We start from the raw sequence: 21,217 nt of genomic DNA, 5'->3' as shown, positions 1-21,217 counted from the left end.
GGTCGGGGCGAGGGGACGGTCTAAAGTTATACTGTTACATAAAGACGAGTCTGCTGCTATTTTCTATCCTGATTGCCTAGACATATTTTCTTAGTTTTTAACTCCGCATTGTTGGGAAAGTTCTCATAAGTAAGCAGTTCACTGTAAAGACTGCACCTGTTATATTCGATACATGTGACAAATAAAGGACTCAAATCCGATTCTAACTACATCTATGGTGCCTACGCACTAGTCTCTGCAGTGCCCCAAAACAACGCACGAGGGCGCGCTGCAAAAAACGCTCGAGACTAGGGTGAAAGTTGAAAGGTGACTGATGTTGTCAAAACCTCAACCAAAGATTTGTATAACTACCCCAAGATAGACAACAGCGTGTCGTTTCCAACGGGAGCAAATTAATCATAGTGGGGAGAACAAGCAAGGAGGTGGGCGGAGCCAAGCAAGAGCTAGCGAGATCCTATTGGCGCGTTCTGGCATGTATTTACATATATCCGTTATGGAACGCCTACTATGTGAAGTGCGCGTGCGCAAATCTCCCCTTCTAAACAAAGCAATTAAAAAAAAAACTTTGCCAAAGGATAGTTTACAAAACGTAGTCTGAGTCTATTTTTGGAAACAGAAAACTGTATTGAGATTAAATGTTTCATCGATGAGAAAATTTGCAGAACGTCAGCCAAAATCAATCTCGCGCCATCTTCTCCATTGGCTTCCTCTCATCATCATATTTGGTATTGAGTGGAAACGCCAAACGGATGCTTCACATTTATACATCCGGTGAGATATCTGTCTGTACCGCAAATCTTGTAAACATGGCGGAGACTGAACATCATTCAGGTAGCTGATTTCATCATTTAATGCTGAATTTTCTGGAATATAAAAATGAATGCAATGGTTTCTCATAAGAAATAAGTAGAAGGAGATTCCCCATGTGGAACAATGCTGCTCGTAACTTTTCGTGAGACAATGAATGGGTCCTGGTTAGCAATGTAGCTAGCTAGACTATTTGTTCGTGGTTAAGTAGCTATCTAATTCGAGGCGCTAGCTACTAGTGAGCAAATTACAGAACCTTGTATCATCTATTGCATGATATAGATGATAGCTAACTAAATTAATTTTGTACAATCAGCATGAGTTAATTAATGGCTAATGACTATGTTACACTAGCAATGTAACTTGCTAACCTAGCTAGAAGCTATTGGTAGAATGTGCTAATGTACTGCCACTAGATAACCATTTGGGCATAAAGGCAATATTGTCCCCGCCTTTCGATATCAGGCTGTGTCATACATGGTGCCATAGTTTATACAGGGCACACTGACATTAGTTAGACTATATCAATGTGTTCATGTGCTGCTCAGTAATGACTGTTTTCATAATTTATAAAACGGGTGGGTCTAATGCTGATTGGTTAAAACCGCATTCCAGCTGGTGTCTGTTCCACAAATTACCACCGGAGACAGTGGACTGCACAGTAAAATGGAACAGATTAAATAGACATTTAACGTCATAGATTTGGTAGGTGGTCATTTGTGGAATAGTCACCGCCAGGAATGCGGTTTTAACCAATCAGCATTCAAGATTATAACCACCCGTGGTATAATTAAGTGATAATGCCCGAGAAGCCAGTCTTTGGAGGTTATATTACCATGGGTGTTGTTTGGCCCGACACATCTAGGGTTGCTACCCAAGCAGGCTGGTCTATCAGTTCGGTTGCTAGAGACGCGACCTAGTCTCTATGGATTCGACGTTCTAAATGTTCTATTGTCATACTGGCTGGCAACGTTCTTATCCCTTGCTTGGTAGCTAGCCAACTACGGCTAATTTACAGTCACGTCAAAAAATGCACCCAGAATAACAACAAAGTATTTGCATTTGTTGAAGCTGTTTTCTGGTGACACTTATTTGGATACATCATAACAATGAGCTAATGAGGCGCGATTTTGCCTGGTATAGAAAATGTACTCACTCGTCAGGACACTGTTGTTCAGAGGAGCGAGCCAACAACACAGCTAACACAATCAGGGCACCCGACTGGCGCAGCGGTCAAAGGCACTGCATCGCAGTGTTAGAGCCGTTGACCCTGGTACAGACCCTGGTTCGATTCCAGCCTGAATCACAACCGGCCGTGATTGGGAGTCCCATAGAGCGGCGCACAGTTGGCCCAGAGTCGTTAGTGGTTGGCCGGGGTAGGCCATCATTATAAATAATAATTAGTTCTTGCCTTGCTGACTTGCCTAGTTAAATAAATCACTCAAACTGAAAGTTTGCAAAATATCTGCACTTAATTTCGTTGTAGCTTTTTTCAATTGACATTTGTTGTATATATCCATAAAAATTATGCCAGCTGATTCGGGATTTCGACTAGCTGAGACACTGCCTGTCTGTCTTGTCCCAACTCCCGACACATTCATTACAATGGGACAGCTGTAGATCGAATTTGAATATTGAAACAATGTTGCAAATGTCAGCGACAGACGGCAAGGTTTATATAAATCTCTGCTGTTGAAAACCTAATGTTAGTCTAAAAGAAATGTGAGATAATGTCCAGATGCTTTTTATAGTGGAGATCAAGTTTATAAAGTGCCTGGCTGGGCTGATGATCCAGCGGATTGCACAGTCAGATGGAACAGAGTAAATAGGAATTTTAACGTTGTATATTTAGCTGGTGGTAATTTGTGGAATAGACACCGGCTGGAATGGGGTTTTAACCAATCAGGATTAGACCCACCCGTTGTATAATGCATGATATAGATGATTGCTAGCTACTTTCATTTTGTACAATCAGCGTGAGCCAATTAATGACAAATGACTGTTACACTAGCTAGCTAGCTATTGGTAGAATGTGCTAATGCACTGCCACTAGATAGCCATTTGGGCATGAAGTCAATGGATGGAAAAAGGCAATATTGTCCCCGCCTTTCCCTTTCGTTGTCAGTCTGTGTCATACATGGTGCCATAGCTTTATACAGGGCACACTGGCATTAGTTAGACTATATCAATGTTTTCATGTGCTGCTCAGTGATGACAAAAACAAATCTGTATGGATGGCGTGCCAATGCTTGATGAGTATCCCATATATAGGCTGCATGGTGTAGGTGTGTCACTGTAGGCCTTAAGTCCTTAATTTTTTGTGTGTGTATTTGGTTGGAACTGGAAAACTCCCCTGCACTCTACAATGTTAGATTGTTTATTTTGCCCTGTCACTTTGCTGAGTGGACCAAAGACAGGTGGAAAAAACAAGCTTGTTATGCCTTAAGTTAGAAACCCAGAATATTAAATAATTTAAAGTGTGTGTGTATTGTGTGTTATGTATTTTTGTGTGTGGTTATTCTTATATATTTATTCCAGAGGGATTACTCAAACAGGATTTTTTTGGGGGTGCTGAAGGTGACAGTATTGTATTATGTCTCAGAATCAGGCCTCTAGCAGAAGTTGCTCCTACAGAAACAGGGTCAGAGTTTGGATATGGTAATCCCACCGTTTGGTTAAAGGGATAGTGCAAGATTTTGGCAATTAAGTGCAGTTTGAAGTACAGTTTGAAGGAAGTTGACGGTAATTTCACAAGCCATTGCTAATTAGTGCAATGACTGGAACAGCTAGCATGTGTAACGGATGTGAAATGGCTAGCTAGTCAGCGGTGGTGCGCGCTAGCAGCCTTTCAGTCGGTTACATCACTTGCTCTGAAACCTAGAAGTAGTGGTTCCCCTTGCTCTGCAAGGGCCGCGGCTTTTGTGGGGCGATGGGTAACGACGCTTCGTGGGTGACTGTTGTTGATGTGTGCAGAGGGTCCCTGGTTCGCGTCGGGACGACTGGACGGTCTAAAGTTATACTGTTACACATGCAACTCAAGCTATTGGGACAGCTGACATGCTGTGTCAGCTGACTAGTTTCCCCTTCTACTCTGTGTCCCTATGATGGTTTAGGCTCCTCTCCCGAAGATGACACACCACCGATCCCTGTCTGTCAGAACTTCATGGTGCCCAAAAAGGAGATCAGCATGTTTCCTGATATGGGGAAGTGGAAACGTTCCCAGGTACGCCACACCTATGATGGTTTAGAATTGAACCTATCTATAGCCCAGAGGGTTTAAACACCCACTACATGGAAATGGAAACACTCCAGGGGCCTGTTCATTAGGCACTAAATGGAAGAAAATTGACTTAAAACGGGGAGGGACTACTGGGACAAACTCTTTAGTTTTCCATTGTAAAAGCTTTTAAAAAGTATTCTGTGGTGTAGTCTAATGAACACAACCCAGGTAGTCGGCATGCCTCAACCCAGATAGTCGGCATGCCTCAACCCAGATAGTCGGCATGCCTCAACCCAGATAGTCGGCATGCCTCAACCCAGATAGTCGGCATGCCTCAACCCAGATAGTCGGCATGCCTCAACCCAGATAGTCGGCATGCCTCAACCCAGATAGTCGGCATGCCTCAACCCAGATAGTCGGCATGCCTCAACCCAGATAGTCGGCATGCCTCAACCCAGATAGTCGGCATGCCTCAACCCAGATAGTCGGCATGCCTCAACCCAGATAGTCGGCATGCCTCAACCCAGATAGTCGGCATGCCTCAACCCAGATAGTCGGCATGCCTCAACCCAGATAGTCGGCATGCCTCAACCCAGATAGTCATGTTCAAGTAGATTAGTCTTTATTATCCCAACCGAATATACAAAGGGTATATGAGACCTGTTATGACAGAATTGGAGAACTAGAAGAGTCAGGTCCTCCATTCAGAGTACTAACCATCTCTATACCCTTCTTTCTCTTCCTCAAAGGCGTATGCTGATTACATGGGATTCATTCTGACGCTGAACGAGGGAGTGAAGGGGAAGAAACTCACATGTGAATACAAAGTGTCTGAGGCATGTAGCACCCTTTAACACTAGTAACTCATGATGTAGTGACATATCTTCAGATGGAAACAATGTTTCTTATTACACATCGTTCATTTAAAGCCCGCATGCAGTCTGTTTAAATCATCACTGTGTCTAAATCCCGGTGTTTATTAAGTGAAAATAACTATGTTCTATAAACTATTTCTTTGTATATACATTGCCTTTGGAAAGTATTCAGACCCCTTGACTTTTTCTACATTTTGTTACATTACAGCCTTATTCTAAAATTGAAGGAATAGTTTTTTTTCTCCTTGTCAATTTACACATACACTACCTCATAATGACAAAGCAAAAACAAGGGACATTTCTTGGGGGGATAATTTATAGAAGAAAAAAAATCTGTAATTACATTTACATTAGTATTCAGATCCTGTACTCGGTACCTTGTTGAAGCACCTTTTGCAGTGATTTCAGCCTTGATTTTTCTTGGGTATGACACACTAAGCTTGGCACACCTGTATTTGGGGAGTTTGTCCCATTTTTCTCTGCAAATCCTCTCAAGCTCTGTCAGGTTGGATGGGGAGACTTGTCCCCAAAGCCAAGACAACGCAGGACTGGCTATGTGCTTAGGGTCTTAGGGTCATTGTCCTGTTGGAAGGTGAACCGTCACCCTAGTCTGAGGTCCTGAGCGCTCTGGAGCAGGTTTTCATCAAAGATCTTTCTGTACTTTGCTCCTTTCATCTTTCCCTCGACCCTGACTAGTTTCCCAATCCCAGCCGCTGAAAAACATCCCCACAGCATGATGCTGCGATTGTCCTACCAGGGCTGGCAACTCTGGATCACTGTTATACTAACTTCCGCGACGCATATAAGGCCCTCCCCCGCCCCCCTTTCGGAAAAGCTGACCACGACAACAAAATGTAGATTCCAGCCTACAAACAGAAATTAAAACAACAAGCTCCCGCACTCAGGTCTGTTCAACGCTGGTCCGACCAATCTGATTCCACGCTTCAAGACTGCTTCGATCACGCGGATTGGAATATGTTCCGCATTGCGTCCAACAACAACATTGAAGAATATGCTGATTCGGTGAGCGAGTTCATTAGGAAGTGCATTGACGATGTCGTACCCACAGCAACAATTAAAACATTCCCAAACCAGAAATCGTGGATTGACGGCAGCATTCGCGTGAAACTGAAAGCGCGAACCACTGCTTTTAACCAGGGCAAGGTGACCGGAAACATGACCGAATACACACAGTGTAGCTATTCTCTCCGCAAGGCTATCAAACAGGCAAAGTCCCAGTACAGAGACAAAATAGAATCGCAATTCAACAGCTCAGACACAAGAGGTATGTGGCAGGGTCTACAGTCTATCACGGATTACAAAAAGAAAACCAGCCCCGTCGCGGACCAGGATGTCTTGCTCCCAGACAGGCTAAATATCTTTTTTGCCCGCTTTGAGGACAATACAGTGCCACTGACACGGCCCGCTACCAAAACCTGCGGGCTCTCCTTCACTGCAGCCGAGGTGAGTAAAACATTTAAACGTGTTAACCCTCGCAAGGCTGCAGGCCCAGACGGCATTCCCAGCCGCGTCCTCAGAGCATGCGCAGACCAGCTGGCTGGTGTGTTTACGGACATATTCAATCAATCCTTATCTCAGTCTGCTGTTCCCACATGCTTCAAGAGGGCCACCATTGTTCCTGTTCCCAAGAAAGCTAAGGTAACTGAGCTAAACGACTACCGCCCCGTAGCACTCACTTCCGTCATCATGAAGTGCTTTGAGAGACTAGTCAAGGACCATATCACCTCCACCCTACCGGACACCCTAGACCCACTCCAATTTGCTTACCGACCCAATAGGTCCACAGACGACGCAATCGCAACCACACTGCACACTGCCCTAACCCATCTGGACAAGAGGAATACCTATGTGAGAATGCTGTTCATCGACTACAGCTCAGCATTTAACATCATAGTACCCTCCAAACTCGTCATCAAGCTCGAGACCCTGGGTCTCGACCCCGCCCTGTGCAACTGGGTCCTGGACTTCCTGACGGGCCGCCCCCAGGTGGTGAGGGTAGGTAACAACATCTCCACCCCGCTGATCCTCAACACTGGGGCCCCACAAGGGTGCGTTCTGAGCCCTCTCCTGTACTCCCTGTTCACCCACGACTGCGTGGCCATGCACGCCTCCAACTCAATCATCAAGTTTGCGGACGACACTACAGTGGTAGGCTTGATTACCAACAACGACGAGACGGCCTACAGGGAGGAGGTGAGGGCCCTCGGAGTGTGGTGTCAGGAAAATAACCTCACACTCAACGTCAACAAAACAAAGGAGATGATTGTGGACTTCAGGAAACAGCAGAGGGAGCACCCCCCTATCCACATCGACGGGTCAGTAGTGGAGAAGGTGGAAAGTTTTAAGTTCCTCGGTGTACACATCACGGACAAACTGAATTGGTCCACCCACACAGACAGCGTTGTGAAGAAGGCGCAGCAGCGCCTCTTCAACCTCAGGAGGCTGAAGAAATTCGGCTTGTCACCAAAAGCACTCACAAACTTCTACAGATGCACAATCGAGAGCATCCTGTCGGGCTGTATCACCGCCTGGTACGGCAACTGCTCCGCACACAACCGTAAGGCTCTCCAGAGGGTAGTGAGGTCTGCAGAACGCATCACCCGGGGCAAACTACCTGCCCTCCAGGACACCTACACCACCCGATGTCACAGGAAGGCCATAAAGATCATCAAGGACAACAACCACCCAAGCCACTGCCTGTTCACCCCGCTATCATCCAGAAGGCGAGGTCAGTACAGGTGCATCAAAGCAGGGACCGGGAGACTGAAAAACAGGTTCTATCTCAAGGCCATCAGACTGTTAAACAGCCACCACTAACATTTAGCGGCCGCTGCCAACATACTGACTCAACTCCAGCCACTTTAAAAATGGGAATTGATGGAAATTATGTAAAAACGTACCACCAGCCACTTTAAACAATGCCACCTAATATAATGTTTACATACCCTACATTACTCATCTCTTATGTATATGTATATACTGTACTCTATATCATCTACTGCATCTTGCCATCTTATGTAATACATGGACCACTAGCCACTTTATACTATGCCACTTTATGTTTACATACCCTACAGTACTCATCTCATAGTATATACCGTACTCTATACCATGTACTGCATCTTGCCTATGCCGTTCTGTACCATCACTCATTCATATATCTTTATGTACATATTCTTTATCCCTTTACACTTGCGTGTATAAGGTAGTAGTTGTGGAATTGTTAGGTTAGATTACTTGTTGTTATTACTGCATTGTCGGAACTAGAAGCACAAGCATTTCGCTACACTCGCATTAACATCTGCTAACCATGTGTATGTGACTAATAAAATTTGATTTGATTTTGATTTGATTTGCTTCACCGTAGGGATAGTGCCAGGTTTCCTTTGACGTGACGCTTGGCATTCAGGCCAAAAAGTTCAATCTTGGTTTCATCAGACCAGAGAATCTTGTTTCTCATGGTCTGAGAGTCTTTAGGCGCCTTTTGGGAAACTCCAAGCGGGCTCTCGTGCTTTTTACTGAGGAGTGGCTTCTGTCTGGCCACTCTAACACAAAGGCCTGGTTGTCCTTCTGGAAGGTTCTCCCATCTCCAGAGAGCAACTCTAGAGCTCTGTCAGTGACCATCGGGTTCTGGGTCACCTCTCTGACCAAGGCCCTGCTCCCCTGATTGCTCCGTTTTGCCGGGCGACCAGCTCCAGGAAGAGTCTTGGTGGTTCCAAGCTTCTTCCATTTAAGAATGATGGAGGCCATTGTGTTCTTGGGGACCTTCAATGCTGCAGAAATGTTTTCGTACCCTTCCTTAGATCTGTGCCTCGACACAATCCTGTCATGGAGCTCTACGGACATTTCCTTCGACCTCATGGCTTGGTCTTTGGAAACAGGATGCACCTGTGCTCAATTTCGAGTCTCAAAGCAAAGTGTCTGAATACTTGTAATTAAGGTATTTCCATTTTTATTTGTAATAAATTTGCCAAAATTACTACCCTGTTTTTGCTTTGTCATTATGTGTAGATTGCTGAGGATTCTTTTTATTTAATACATTTTAGAGTAAGGCTGTAACGTAACAAAATGTGGAAAAATTCAAGGGGTCTGAATGCTGTATATTTTAAATAATTTGTTTCCCTTTGAGCCTCCTTTAGCCATTAAAATGCTCAATCTGATCGTGTGGGTGTGTTGATACAAATTTAAATATATTTACATACACGGCCCAGATTGGTAGATAGGATCGTCTAGACACTAAGGGAAGGAAAAGGGGATACCTAGTCAGTTGCAAAACTGAATGCATTCAACCGAAATGTGGCTTCCGCATTTAACCCAAAACCTCTGAATCAGAGAGGTGCGAGGGGCTGCCTTAATCGATGTCCACGTCATCTGCGCCCGGGGAGCAGTTGTTGTTGGAGGTTAACTGCCTTGCTCAAGGGCAGAACGGCACATTTTACCACCTTGTCAGCTCAGGGATTCATTCAGCGTCCTTTTGGTTTAATGGCCCAACGCTCTTAACCGCTAGGCTATCTGCTACCCCGTTCTCTAGAGCCTACCCCGCTTATCCCTACAAAGTAGGAAGATGCATATGAAAATAAAAGATGACTGGTCGTTGGTCAGACTATTCAGATCAGATTGTGATGTTATGCTGTCGGTCAAAAACTCCATCCCACCCGAACAGGCTGTAATTCCATGTGTAAAAAATACATGTAAATCCATTATATTGTATTCTTGCCTTTGGTAGCATCACATACATGGACTACTACTGTCCCTCCTTTTCATGAATTATGGAGTAGTTTGGGAGGTGAAGGGGGAGGGCCATCTACAGCCATAGCGAAGCTGGCTGTCAGTCAGTGTGAAAGATGGGCAACCCCCCCCCCCCCCCCTCCATAATGGGTCTCGGGAGGCAACTTTTTTCTTTCTATCATCAGGAAGACAGAGAGGGACACAGGGAGAATGGGGTCATATCAAGCCACAATGCCTTGGGCTGTTGTTGGTACACAAACCAAAACTATTTACCCCTTTTGTATTCTTTTCACGTTTATTTCCCTTAGAGCCTTGGGAAGTAACAATTGATGGCAAATGTATGAATGAATTTGAAATCGAAACATATCTTGATGATATTGAAGTATACCGCCAACCCTAGTCAATACATGGTGGAAGCACCTTAGGCAACCATTACAGTTTTGAGTCTTTTTGTATAGGTCTTCACTAACTTTGCATGTCACCTGATTAATAATGAACTATCCTTCTTGGCAAAATTGCTGAAGTGCTAATAAGAATCAAATGTATCCAAATAACTGTTAAATATGTTAGCAGGGTTTTTGTGAATGTTTCAGTGTGTCTGTTCTCATTCCAGACCATAGAGAAGCTTCTGGTTCTGTTGGGGACTCTGGACCGCTGGATAGATGAGACCCCTCCTGAAGACCAGCCCTCTCGCTTCGGCAACAAGGCCTACAGGACTTGGTACGCCAAGCTCGACCAGGTAAACACTCACACACACAAAGGGTGTATACTATTCACAAGTGTTTTAATAAAATAGAAAGAATTGAAATTGTGTGTGAAAGGTTTTGTTGTGATATGCAGTTGCTCTGAGTTTCTGCTAAATGACACAAATGGAAAAAAAATGGTGTGTAGGAAGCAGAGGGCCTGGTTGCAGCAGTCATCCCAGAAGACAAGGCAGCTGCGGCTCCAGAGATAGCTGTGTATTTGAAGGAGGCGGTGGGCAACTCCACCAGGATAGACTATGGAACAGGTAACACACCCAGACAGACCTCGTCCTTAACGTGTGTCCCTGTTTCATATGCCCACTAGAGGGCACTGTTGAAACACAAATCCCGTTCTTTCCCTCTTCAGAACGCTGTCCTTTACAAATATATTCTGCCTTTGACTTTGGTATTGCCCACTACAACTCTATTAGTAACAATATGAGATACTTATATGTATCACATCTGCGTGTGTGACTGTCCATGAATGACACGGGTTGTTGTTGTCAGGTCACGAGGCTGCCTTTGCCATCTTCCTCTGCTGTCTCTGCAAGATCGGAGCTCTCAGGGTAGATGACCAGTTGGCCATCATTTTCAAGGTGTTTGACAGGTGAGACAGGCACTGTTTTGTGTGTGCATGTGTGCACAATCTGTAAACGATTGTATGTGCCTCGTATGGACTATAAATGAAACTACAACTTTCTTTTTAAAACCCCAACAGGTATCTGGTGGTCATGCGCAAGCTTCAGAAAACCTACAGAATGGAGCCTGCTGGCAGCCAGGGGGTCTGGGGGTTGGATGATTTCCAATTTCTACCTTTCATATGGGGCAGCTCCCAGTTTGTAGGTAAGAGGCCTACTCCACTAGCCCAGGCAAAGCCTACTTCACCCATGCACAGCGGAACTATTTGAAAATATGTGTCATGCATATTTGATAGTTATAAAGGCTATACTGCAGTGTGGCAAGGGAAAGAGTGACACCAAGTGGTCGGTGTGTCTAATTACATTTTTTTTCTTTTTTGTCCTCCACTTCCTACTCCCTTTGTCCCAGACCACCCCACGTTGGAGCCCAAGCACTTTGTCGATGAGAAAGTGGTCAACGAGAATCACCACGACTACATGTTTCTGGAGTGCATCAAATTCATTAATGAGGTGAGGGACATTTAGGCAGAAGGAAAAACAGAAAATTGGTGTTCTGCAGAGTTCAGTGTCCATGCCACCGCAGTTCAGTTCCTACACACAATGAATTGTGTGTGATGCGGGTCGTGAATTGATATTTTCTCCCTATTGCATTCTATGGGGATTTCTAATGTGTTAATTGAATCACTGATTTGAATTGAGTTGACTGAATTTTGGTTCACAAAAGTATTTTTACATAAATCTTTTTTTAATACATTTTAGTCATTTAGCAGAGCGACTTACAGTTAGTACATTCATCTTAAGGTAGCTAGGTACGACAACCACATCTCAGTCATAGTGACTAAAGCAGCTATAAGCAAATTCAGTGTTGCATCATAAGGCCAGTGTTAATGCAAGAAAAGTAAGGACTGATTTGTGTAAGCCATTCCACCGACAAGATACACACACACACACACACAGTACCCCATATCCATCTTTACATCAGTGAGCCAGGAAACCTGACCAGAAGAGGGTGTGTTGGGGAATGTGATTTTGAGACGGGCAGAAAAGGAGGGGAAGGGAGGAGGTGTTGCTATGTCCTGTTCTTCCCCCGAACGGCAAAAAGCTGCTGCAGCTGCGGGGGGCCTCCCTCCCTCTCCCTCTCTTTCTCTCTCTCTTTCACTTTTTCTCTCAATTCAATTCAAATGGCTTTATTGGCATTGTAAACTTATGTTTACATTGTCAAAGCAAGTGAAATAGATAATAAACAAGGCAAAATTAACAGTAAACATTACACTTACAATATTTTCAAAGGACTAGAGACATTTCAAATGTCATATTATGCATATATACAGTGTTATAACGATATGCAAAGAGTTAAAGTACAAAAGGGAAAAGAAATAAACATAAATATGGGTTGTATTTACAATGGTGTTTGTTCTTCACTGGTTGACCTTTTCTCGTGGCAACAGGTCACAAATCTTGCTGCTGTGATGGCACACTGTGGTATTTCACCCAGTAGATATGGGAGTTTATCAAAATTGGGTTTGTTTTCTAATTCCTTTTTGGGTCTGTGTAATCTGAGGGAAATGTGTCTCTAATATGGTCATACATTGGGCAGGATGTTAGGAAGTACAGCTCAGTTTCTACCTCATTTTGTGGGCAGTGTGCTTATAGCCTGTCTTCTCTTGAGAGCCAGGTCTGTTTTCGGCTGCCTTTCTCAATAGCAAGGCTATGCTCACTGAGTCTGTAAACAGTTCAAGCTTTCCTTAAGTTTGGGTCAGTCACAGTGGTCAGGTATTCTGCCACAGTGTACTCTCTGTTTAGGGCCAAATAGCGTTCTAGTTTGCTCAATTAATTAATAAAAAAATAAAAATCCCCAATGTGTCAAGTAATTATCTTTTTGTTTGGTTGGGTCTAATTGTGTTGCTGTCCTGGGGGTCTGTTTGTGTTTGTGAACAGAGCCCCAGGACCAGCTTGCTTAGGGGACTCTTCCCTAGGTTAATCTCTCTGTGGGCGATGGCTTTGTTAAGGAAGGTTTGGGAATTGCTTCCTTTTAGGTGGTTGTTGAAGTTAACACCGCTTTTCTTGATTTGATCATTAGCGCGTATCGGCCTAATTCTGTTCTGCGTGCATTATTTGGTGTTTTACGTTGTACACTGAGGATGTTTTTACAGAATTCTGCATGCAGTCTCAATTTAGTGTTTGTCCCGTTTTGTGAATTCTTGGTTGGTGAATGGACCCCAGAGCTCACAACCATAAAGGGCAATGAGTTCTATAACTGATTCAAGTATTTTTAGACAGATCCTAATTGGTATGTTGAATTTTATGTTCCTTTTCATGGCATAGAAGGCCCTTCTTGCCTTGTCTCTCAGCTCGTTCACAGCTTTGTGGAAGTTACCTGTGGTGCTGATGTTTAGGCCGAGGTTGGTATAGTTTTTTTGTGTGGTCTAGGTCAACGGTGTCTAGATGGAATTTGTATTTGTGGTCCTGGAAACTGGACCTTTTTTGGAACACCATTATTTTTGTCTTACTGAGATTTACTGTCAGGGCCCAGATCTGACAGAATCTGTGCAGAATATCTAGGTGCTGCTGTATGCCCTCCTTGGTTGGGGAGAAAAGCACAAGATCATCAGCAAACAGTAGACATTTGACTTCAGTTTCTAGTAGGGTGAGGCCGGTTGCTGCAGACTGTTCTAGTGCCCTCGCCAATTCGTTGATATATATGTTGAACAGGGTGGGGCTCAAGCTGCATCCCTGCCTTGTGGAAAGAAATCTGTGTCTTTATTGCCAATTTTAACTGCACACTTGTTGTTTGTGAACATTGATTTTATAATGTCGTATGTTTTTTCCCCCAATATCACTTTCCATCAATTTGTATAGCAGACCTTCATGCCAAATTGAGTCAAAAGCTTTTTTGAAATCAACAAAGCATGAGAAGACGTTGCCTTTGGTTTGGTTTGTCATATGGTAATTTGTTAAAGCCAATTTGACATTTGCTCAGTACATTGTTTTCACTGAGGAAATGTACAAGTCTGCTGTTAATGATAATTCAGAGGATTTCCCCAAGGTTGCTGTTGACGCATATCTAGTTATTGGGGTCAAATTTGTCTCCACTCTTGTGGATTGGGGTGATCACTCCTTGGTTCCAAATATTGGGTAAGATGCCAGAGCTGAGGAGGATGTTTAAGTTTAGTCAATTGAAATTTGTGGTCTGTATATTTTATCATTTAATTTCATTGAGGATACCATCAACACCACAAGCCTTTTTGGGTTGGAGGGTTGTATTATGTCATTTAATTCATTCAATGTAATTGGATAATCCAGTGGGTTCTGGTAGTCTTTAATAGCTGAGTCTAAGATTTGTAATTGATCATGTTTTTGTTCTTTGTTATAGAGCCAAAAAGATTGGGGAAGTGGTTTATTCGTACATCTCCGTTTTGGATAGATAACTGTGGTTGGATTATATGGGTTCTTCAATGTAATTGAGCTGACGTGCTATTCCTTCTTTTTCCGTAGTGTATTTCTGTATTGTTTTAGTGTTTCACCATAGTGAAGACAGAGACCTAGAAAACCTGAGCCTATGTTTTTGGTTGGATAGGCTTTTTACTGCGAAGTTTACACTTTCACTATTACACTGAAATGTTTTGCCCAGGAAGTTGTCTCGGTTGGTAGGTCTTCATTTATTGCATTTCTTAATATTGTGTCGTTTGACACCTCATGATTTGAGTATTGCTCTGTTCAAGTAGACTGTGAATGCTCTCAGAGACTCTGGGTACACAGTACTACTGCCAAGGGATGAGCTGTAGGTGTACCTACCATATGAGTCTCCTCAAAGCTTACAGACCCAGCGTGCGACATATCTGCAGGAGTTTTTGTTGGTTGTTTTGTCTTGGAGGGCATATTTGGGAGGGAATACAGTCACCTCCAGATAAGTGTTTGTCCCCCTGGAGGAGGGAGGGGGTATATATGCAGGTTTCTTTTGTGTATGGATGTGTGCCTTTTTTAAGCACATCTCCCTCTACTGTTTGTGTGTGTGTTGTATGGTCTCTCAGACAAACTGTTGTTCTGCTTGCATATTTCCTCTCTCTCTCACGTGCAAACGCTCACATGCTGACGCACAAAATGTGCATATATATACACAGTCTCCGCCTCTCTGGGAGGTTGTGTGTAGTGTACAAAACTCACCAGAGTCATTTCCTTCCCCACATGCTGTTGTGAATCACTTCTTCCTTCAGGGTATCCTCACTAAAGCCCACCCCCATCCCTCTCTGGTGGAGGCCCGGGGGAAGCCAGGGGCTAGGGTTGGGTTCCTGCCCCGGTCACAATCCGTCCTCTGGGTTTTGGTGGGGGGGAGGTGCTATGGAGGGAGACAGTGTCCAAACACTACCACTACATTCATTCATTCAGGGCCCCTCTAGCTCTCTTTGTCTCTGTCTGTCTCTTTTTCTTCCCTTGGGGTAAATATAAGGGCATACACACACACACACAAAGAAAGAAATGCACTCTCCTCACTGGCACCCCAAAAAGTATGAGCTGGACAGTGGGACAACTGTTGACCTGCCTGTCATTATGTCTTGTAATGTCTTAGGCTTATATATTCCTTATTGGCTGGTTAGCTAATGGACGAATTAAACATATATTTCACGCTCTCCTCCTTTCATTCTGTCTCTCCTCCTTTCTCTTTCTCTCCCCCCTCCCCCCCTCTCTTTCTGTATTACCCCCCCCACCCCCACCCCACACTCTCTCTCCCCTCCCCCCAGATGAAAACTGGTCCGTTTGCTGAGCACTCCAATCAGCTGTGGAACATCAGTGCTGTCCCCACCTGGTCCAAAGTCAACCAGGGCCTGATCCGAATGTACAAGGCAGAGGTAAGAGGAGACACACCCCACAGAGTGAGAACAATCTAAATCTACACTTAAAAGTGTATGATGAACCTTGACAGTGGATCCCCCTAAAATAAAAGGTAAACGATAAAGAAAATGTGTCCCATAACATTAACAGTTAAATTGTACTTGGTTTCTAACCCGTTTTGAAGATGTATATCTTTTAGTTAACACAGTATCCTATGGCAACCAAGATATAAACAGTGGAGTCATAAGTCAGTCAGGTTACAAGGTAGTTGTACTTATCCCATTAAGATATTTATGAGTCATACTCTCCCAAATCAAGGGGTAAATGTCATTAGTTGAAATCAGATGGCGCTTTTTAAAGGTGAATTCTGTCACCTGGATTTCCTCAGTGGCAGTTTGAGGTACTACAGATTAGGGATTCAATTTCATGTCAGGGGTAATGAAGTAGTTTAATCATTAATGTTTACACAAGGTCATTCAAACAGAAGTGTAGTCCTCCCAAGTGGAACGGAAGAAAGAGACTTATAAATAAAAATCTTGTTTATTAATACTCAAATATAACTTAGCGTTATGTCATGTCCTATCTTGAAGTGTGATTCTAACTGTAAATGTGTTCTGAAGAGCGAGTAGGCTAATGATTCTATTGAGGAGTTAGAGGCAGGAAAGGGTTAAACAAGAGAGGAACTGAGAGAGCGGAACAGTGTCAGTATGTGTGTGAGAGTATCGCTGGCCCCACCCCCTTTCCTGCCTGAGCCCACATCCTGTGTTTTCAAGAGTGGGCCTGCTAGTCTTCCCAGAGCTGAGGGGCCAAGCTGTCTGCTAACACCCCCCCACCCCCCCACCCATCCTTCCCAGGCTCACATTCCACTCTCCCTCCCCCGGCCCCACATAGGGAATCAGCTCTGTCTCTCCCTCTTTTCTCTGGTTCTCTCTACCGCTGCCCTGCCTCTAGCCTGCTGCTTGCTTCCCTCCTCAGCCCTTTCGCAATTTCTCCACTTCTGCTAGGGCACAACAACAAAATATGCAACTCTCAGACAAGACGTTCTGTTCAAATGTTTATCCTGACCCTGGTGGACTTTTTTGGGGGTGTTAATTTACAGACGTTATAAAGTCAATTGACAAAGACTGAACAAATGCGGATTGAAGAAGTATTTAACTTTTTTAGAGACCTCTGATACTTGATACCAGTGTAGTATGTCAAGGTGCCTGTTGTATGAACCACAAATCAACTAAAATAGTTATTATTGGGTATTGTTATGCTATTACCATGTAATGCCTTTGAGTATTGAAGTAGATAGGTAGTGCTGAGTGATTAGTGCTTTTTGAGGTTGTTTGAGTACAAAAAATAACAGTTAATTTGATGATTTTTTACTGCTTTTCACTTAACCATTATTTATTCACATTACTTAATCAAATATTTCAGTTGTGTATATTACATTTGTTTGATGGCTTTTATTTCATTCCAACTCATATCATCTCTATTTTTTATTTATTTAACCTTTATTTAACTAGGCCTATGCTGTCTGACAAAATCACTGTTTTAGTAGCTCTTCAAAGTAAATAAGGCATACTTTTATGACTTCTGAATACTAACTATCGATCACTTAGATCATGCATTTCCAGGTAGAGATACATCGGGAAGCAACTGCTCTCTATCCCTCTTGATCCCCTGTTCTGCTCTGTCTCTGCCCCATACAGACCGAACAAGTAGGCACGCAATGGATTATGGTCATTGTAGTTAGTTTAGCACAGAAAATGTGGTAATTATGTTTAATATTGGGCTTTTGGAAACTACAACTCCCTACTACATTGCATAGTTCGGGCTTGATTTACTGCTAGAGAAACTGCAGTGAGAAAATGAGCATGGAGCTCACAGAAAAATCTAACTGGAATTCTAATAATTGAACCGACTTCAGTCAATTACAGTTAATCGGCGAGCACTAATACTAGGTAAATACTGTAAAATAAAGTGTTGCGCAATAATAATTTTGACTCCACACATCTAAATCTTTAGCATTTGCTGTGGATTCACATTGTTTATTACTTTGAGCCACTGAACTACCGTATATCTGTCATTTCCAATGGACGGAGGCACAAGGAGACATTGAATCATTTCACTCTTGGCGGCTAGAGATGTCGTGTATAAAAAGAAAAAAAGTCACACTGTATATGTTTCCAACATTTTAATGGTAAATGGCACACTTCGGCACACTGCATTCTTCAGGGCTGAAAATTATCAGCGACGCAACATTGCGTTAACAATCAGCGGAGGGAAGCTCTCGCTAGCAAGCTTTGACACATTGCTTGATAGACTAGTTTTAGACCAGTTTTACAGGCTGTTCCGAAGATACACCCACAGAGGTTTTGGCAATGTGGTACTACAAAGTAGTAAGCAGAAGCAATGTTAGTCAATTGTTAGAGGTCAAGGTGTTTCTTTATATATATATATATATATATATATATATATATATATATATATATATATATATATATATATATATATATATATATTATTTATTTATTTATTTATTTTAACTAGGGACTAGTGGTCAATTTGGAACTGGGCAACTCAATCACCCCAACACCTTTAGGAGTGTGAACTACCTGCCAGGTGAAAGCCGTCTCCATTTAATTGTTTTCAGTGGCGATCACACGATTGTAGAAACAGCCATGGATTTGAGGCCAAAAATGACTGTACTCAAAAACTCCCATTTTATTTATCAAAGTTTCACATGCCAGCGATCTGAGTGCGAAGTTAGCTGGTTCACTGCTGCCAAACGGCACGCCCACTAGCGTTTCTTCTCCACAATGAGTCTGGATTAGTTTTCCTACCTGATGCCTTGTAGAATGCAAACACATTCTGACCCTTCTAATTGGCCCCAGGTTCCGATGCGTTGTGCCAGAGCCGTCATTGGCTTTGATACTCTGATTGGTTAGAGACGATCCAATGGTACATTTGTTTCGTACAACAGCCCTCATTTTGAGATGTCCATGGAGAGTATAAATAGCAATGTCGGGTCTGGAAGTGGCTAGCTAGCCACACGAAAGTCAGATACAACTCTCAATGGTTAGACGAATGTAAATGTGACCAAATTGTCACAGCCAGAGGTAACTGAGCCAGGACTGGCAGCTGTGGATGAGATGAAAGATGACCTGATAAGGGTTAATGCTAGCTGTCCTGTGGTAGCTCCAGTCTCTGAAGCTCCCCTTGTATTATCCTAGAGCTGGGAAAGTTTAACATGTATGCAAATTATTAGCGATGCAAATTTGCGATAACGATCAGTGATTGGAAGCTCTTGCTAGCAAGCTTTGACACCTTGCTGGATAACAAATCCACCAACTAGCTTTTTTAGAGGCTGTTTGGAAGAAACACCCATGAGTGGAGATTTCTGCTTTATTTCAGGACATAGACCACCTTATGTGAATTGCACGAAGTTGCTTGTTCTAGACAAGTCCATAGCTTTGGCTTTGGTTGGTGTGTATGGATGATGCTAAACCAAGTTTGCACTAGATGAAGTAAAGCAGTGTCAAATTGTACCATTTCTGTTCTTCACCACAGGTCCTCTATTCGCTTTATGTATTTCTCATAGGGTAAACAAATATCTCAAATGTCTCATCTCTGATACCCAATCTCTTTCTTTCCTGTCTCCCTCTTTCTTTTTAACCCCCCCATTTCTCTTTCTTATCTTTCCCTCTCTTTGACCTTCTTCTTTTTATCTCTTCATCCATGTAAATTCCCTCCCTTCTCTCTTTCTCCTTGTCTACTCCTAGTGCTTGGAGAAGTTCCCTGTTATTCAGCACTTCAAGTTTGGCAGTCTCATCTCCATCCAGCCTGTGAAGCCCTGACGGCTATCCAAAGAAACCATGTGTGTGACGGAGAGACCAAACTCCCAACATCCCTTGAGGATGAACGCCCGATCCTCACCCAAGAAAGATCGCCAAATTCATCCCTAATATTAGCACAGACACCAACCCCAAAATCTGTCTCTTTAGACAACAAATACCCTCCCCAAATTGCCAATGACGGCACCACGATCATCAGTGACTCAATTCGGTTTTGTTTTGTTGTCTTTCTGTCCCCCTGAAGATTGAAGCGTTTTTGTGTGTGTGTCTCTGTCTCTGTGTGTGTGTGTGTAAGTGTGTTATGGAAAGCTGTCAGTCATTCTCAATCCAATATTGAGAGTGTGTGCACCTTTACTAGTGTCTATTTATTTCTATAAATGTACGAATGCTGACCAGGGTCGTGTTCATTAGGCACCAAATGGAAGAAAATGACTGAAAGAGGGGACTACCTGATGTCCAATAAGTAACACATTTTTTTGTTTTCTGTTGCGTAATATTTTGGAACGTTTTCCATTGTGTGCTCTAATGAACACGCCCCTAGTGTAGCAGGGATAGGATAGCCTTGTTGGATAAACATTGCCGAGACAAGAGCTTGGCTTTACTGTGAGTGGCCTGATGTGTATAGCTCCTACCCCATACTGGACACTTGAGTCCTTGATACAGAGCTGTTTTTTTTTTTTTTTTTTTTGGTTCTTCATTACAAGGGTTGTGATATAAATGTGTTTCTCTGATTTATTTGAGATATTCTAATTTCTTTAGCAGTTCTGATTTTTGTTTTGAGTGTCCACTGATGTTTTGGCCAACTGTTTTCAGTTTTGTTGCATAATGTGTCTGTCATTATTGCCTGTATGATCATCCAAGTTGTAAGTCATATTATAATAATTTGTTAATTTTGGTGTTCGGTCATTATTTCGTTGAAGCTGGTGGTTGGTTTTGAAAATGTCAATGTGGTTCTCAAAGAACTTATTCAAATGAAATAGGGTTAGAAATTAAACATAAAAATGTGAATATACCCTTTTGACACTATTGTACCAACCTGACCTGTACCGTGCTGGCTTGGTCATCTTTCTTTCACATAGGCCTTGTCTTTTCCAACACAGTTCCAGCAACCATGGTGGATGTGTAACCATGCCAGAGCAGTACAGCTCCTCTCAGCTTGGGTCTGGGTCTGCTCAGTATTGTGAAAAGGGTTATCATCATACCACTGATGGTACACAATTATCAACCAGACTTTGGTATATTGGGGCTCAGCATGTCACCAGTAACAACACACATGATTGATAAGTTAAGAAGAGGTGAATTTGAACACACAGATCTGGAGTACTGGTTCTTTTTCTTCCTGGTAGTGGAGAATAACCGGAAATGTACACCTTGTGGAGCACATTTTACATAAGGTGAAATCCTGTCGTCAGTTTGCTGATAGGAAGAGCTTAGTTTGTAAACCCAACCTTTTGTACCTGTGGACGGCCAGGTACCACAACGGATCTCCAGTTGAAGTCAGAAGTTTACATAC

The 21,217-nt window shown here is 43.1% G+C and overlaps 1 protein-coding gene across 1 annotated transcript; it reads left to right on the top strand.

The window, feature by feature from the left end:
• The first annotated feature begins 724 nt into the window (after positions 1-724).
• ptpa (protein phosphatase 2 phosphatase activator) lies at positions 725-20,594 on the top strand. Its single transcript, XM_055875324.1, has 10 exons — positions 725-831; positions 3,921-4,030; positions 4,777-4,863; positions 10,265-10,390; positions 10,543-10,660; positions 10,902-11,001; positions 11,113-11,237; positions 11,442-11,542; positions 15,772-15,879; positions 19,633-20,594. Exons 1-10 carry the CDS (start codon positions 750-752, stop codon positions 19,705-19,707), a joined length of 1,032 nt encoding a protein of 343 aa, XP_055731299.1. The 5' UTR covers positions 725-749; the 3' UTR covers positions 19,708-20,594.
• The last annotated feature ends 623 nt before the right edge of the window (positions 20,595-21,217 follow it).

Source organism: Salvelinus fontinalis, chromosome 21 (assembly GCF_029448725.1).
Source record: "Salvelinus fontinalis isolate EN_2023a chromosome 21, ASM2944872v1, whole genome shotgun sequence".
NCBI classification, from domain to species: domain Eukaryota; kingdom Metazoa; phylum Chordata; class Actinopteri; order Salmoniformes; family Salmonidae; genus Salvelinus; species Salvelinus fontinalis.
Note: the sequence above shows the minus strand (reverse complement) of the source record. Positions and strands in the feature narration are given on the sequence as shown.